A 2,919-nucleotide genomic window follows, 5' to 3' on the forward strand; every position below is an offset into this window, starting at 1 on the left:
CCTTTGATTTACGATAAATTATTCTCCCGGGATTGATCGACGAGCGGAATCCTTACGTTTTAAACTGCGGACGATCTCGTCTAAATCGCTCCTAACGCCAAGCAAGCGAGCAAACCAGGCGAGATGGGCCCGCAGCTCTGCTGATTCAGCAGCTCCGGCCCCGCCGCCTCKCTCAAGCTGCAACTTCTCGGCCTGCTCTGAGTTGCAGCTCCCCCCGGCCCAGGGACCTTCCCCCAGCCCCGCCGGCCTCCGCCTCGGCCTCAGCCTTTTTTTTTTCCCCCTTTCTCTTTGAGGAGCTGGGGGGAGGGAGGGAAACAGTTAACCTCTCTCGGAGCGTGTTTCCTCCGAATAAAAAGAGTGAACTTACAAGCGGAGAGGAAACCAGGGATAACTCGGCAATAACTCAAAGTATATGGAATCAGGAATCTTTCTTTCTCTCTCTCTCTTTTTTTTTTTTAAACAGTGTTTTTAATTGAAAATAAAGCTAAAGCATGCTTTTCAACAGTGCAAATTTCCATAATTTTGATTTACTGCTTCCATCGTCACAATATATTATACCAGCTTGTCTTACCAAGGGCCAGACTCTAGAAGTCGGCCTGTTTGACTATTTCGATATTAAGTGCAAATATAGATAATTGCCTCTGATTGTCACGTGCAGGAGAAATGTTTCTGCTACATTGAGAGGAAGGTATGGAAAAAAAATCCCACCAACATTTCCAGAGATGAAGATACAACTGAGAAATGTGCTACAATTGAAATGCCTGAGTTTTGGTGCCAAAAAAAAGCTATGAATAACATGGTATTCTCATTTTGTGTATTCTTCCCACTTACAGCCTCTTGTTTCACTTTCTGTGTTGTATTTACTGCTTCGCTATTTCCTCCAGCCAGCGTGAGGGGCTGGACCATAAATTGTACTGCTATCCGGGCAAATATTTTAGTCGCTTTGCAAGTTTGTAAGGGGCATGTTCAGACCACAACTTAAGCATGACATTAGTGGGTAACAGCAACCTTATTTCAGACCTCTGGGTGAAACAAAAAGACTTTCCAATTGCAAAGAGTGGCTGTACAAGGCGAAAGCCCTTTCCCCAAAACAGAATTCCACATTTACTGGTTTCAAACGAGGCAGCTTTTCCCAGGGCCAGGGTTCCAGGCGAACCCCAGCCTTTCCAAACCGTAGAAAAATGAGGAAGTGCGACTGCTTTTGGGAAAAGACACCCCTACACCCGAAAGCAAAGCTCCCAAAAAGTCGACTGCTGCCACATTGAATTATAGTGAACCCTTACTGTGCAACCATGTAACTTAACAAACTTTAACTGAATTAACAGTTAGACTTCCATTTTCGAAATCTAGTGCATAAATTTAATGGCTCATTCTAATATTTATTATTCAACCTTTTGACATTTATTTGCAGCAGTTGAATTGAGGTACTGGTGCATTATTAGCATTTAAACAGTAAAGTGTTCCAGCTCTATCATAATAACTGAGTTTAACTTGAGTCTTTAGCCTGAAGTACTCTGTGGAATGTAACCAGGAGAGGAAAAAGAAAAAAAAAAAAAAAAAAAAAAAAAAAAAAAAAAAAAAAGCCCAAATGAAACAAAACAAAACAAAAAAACCCAAACCAAACAAAAAGCCACTGTCGTAACGGTAAAGAAAATAGTAATCCGGTTTCTGTCTTCACAATGTGATAAAACAGGATCCCGAAAGTGTGTATAGCATTAATGGGCTTGCACAAACCATCCTGTCGAGTTTAAAATGCAAGAAAGTTAAAGGTGGTTCAAGAAAATATTTTCCAAACTATTTTATTAATTAAATTTCCTGAATTTGTGGCTAGGTGGAAGAGGTATTGCAGAACCGCCCAGCTGCCATTTCCATACAGGATGGGCCTTGTGAGGTTGTTGGGAATCCTTAGTGGTGTTTAAGGAGTAAGCTGGCAACAAATCCCCATCATTGCCAATAATTAGTGATGGTGGACAGGGAAAATTTGCCATGAAATTAAATGGCCTTTTCACTGCTGATGCTACATTGCTGGCTACCCTTTTGCGTCTATTGTTAACTGTAAAATCATCCAGTGTTCCTTCATGTGTCTCAATTTTACCTGTAGGACGTGGGCTTCGAGCTGATTTCAAATTTGGTTTGACTGGAGGAGTCTGCAGTACAGGTCGCTTTCCCAAAACCAAAGTCCTGTAATTTTTTCTCACCCTTGCTCCAAATTTATACTCCCCATCCTCAGGTTTTGGAGTACCTAAAGTGCATGAGAGGGCCTGACTCTGAGTCAGCGGGTTTAAGGAAGTGGTTTCTTTCTCAGTGCATGCAGAATCTTCCTTGGCTGTTAATAAAGCGTCCTGGTTTTTACTTTCAGTCACACCGTAAAACTCATCCTTAGTATCATTGCACTCACACTTTAGCTTATGTGTTGTAAGGTCAGGCTCATACTCGGCGTTCGCACTGCTGTCCTCTATTTTGATTTGGATGCTGTGCAGGAATGGCAAGGCCTTACTGCCCGTGTCAGTGCATTGGAGCGCTGCTGCTGCTGCTGCGGCTGCTGCTGCTGCTGCTGCTGCTGTTGCTGCCCCTGGAGAAGCAGCCTCCTCCTCGGGATCAGTTTGTAAAGAGGGCAAATCCGTGGCAAATTCAATACAATGAGGGATTTTGGAATCTTTCTCTGAATTTGCTGCCGCTGATGAAGAATCATTATTTAAGAACCTAGCAGCTATTGTGTTGTTATCTGCACAGTGTGTAGTAGTTGCTTGCAGGCATTTCCTTGCCTCTCTGAGTATTCTTTGTTGTGGAAATGCATTGTTTGTCTTTGGGCTAGGTGAAGAGGCCCCCTTTGCCACACAGTCAACGGTCAGGTCAGCGCTCTTGGCGTTCCCGGCAGAGTCGGCGCGCGGGAACGCGGGCCCGGCCGCGCGCAGCTCC

The 2,919-nt window shown here is 43.9% G+C and overlaps 1 protein-coding gene across 1 annotated transcript in view; it reads right to left on the bottom strand.

Annotated features, from left to right (window-relative positions):
• Window positions 1-1,802: 1,802 nt before the first annotated feature.
• Window positions 1,803-2,919, bottom strand: part of SKIDA1 (SKI/DACH domain containing 1) — a 2,514-nt gene continuing 1,397 nt past the window's right edge. The window contains exon 2 of the mRNA XM_026039384.1: window positions 1,803-2,915. Coding sequence (XP_025895169.1) covers window positions 1,803-2,915 — 1,113 coding nt within the window. The remainder of the gene's footprint in view (window positions 2,916-2,919) is intronic.

The sequence above is a fragment of the Nothoprocta perdicaria genome, unplaced genomic scaffold (genome assembly GCF_003342845.1).
Source record: "Nothoprocta perdicaria isolate Ctin4 unplaced genomic scaffold, notPer1 scaffold_23, whole genome shotgun sequence".
NCBI lineage: Eukaryota > Metazoa > Chordata > Aves > Tinamiformes > Tinamidae > Nothoprocta > Nothoprocta perdicaria.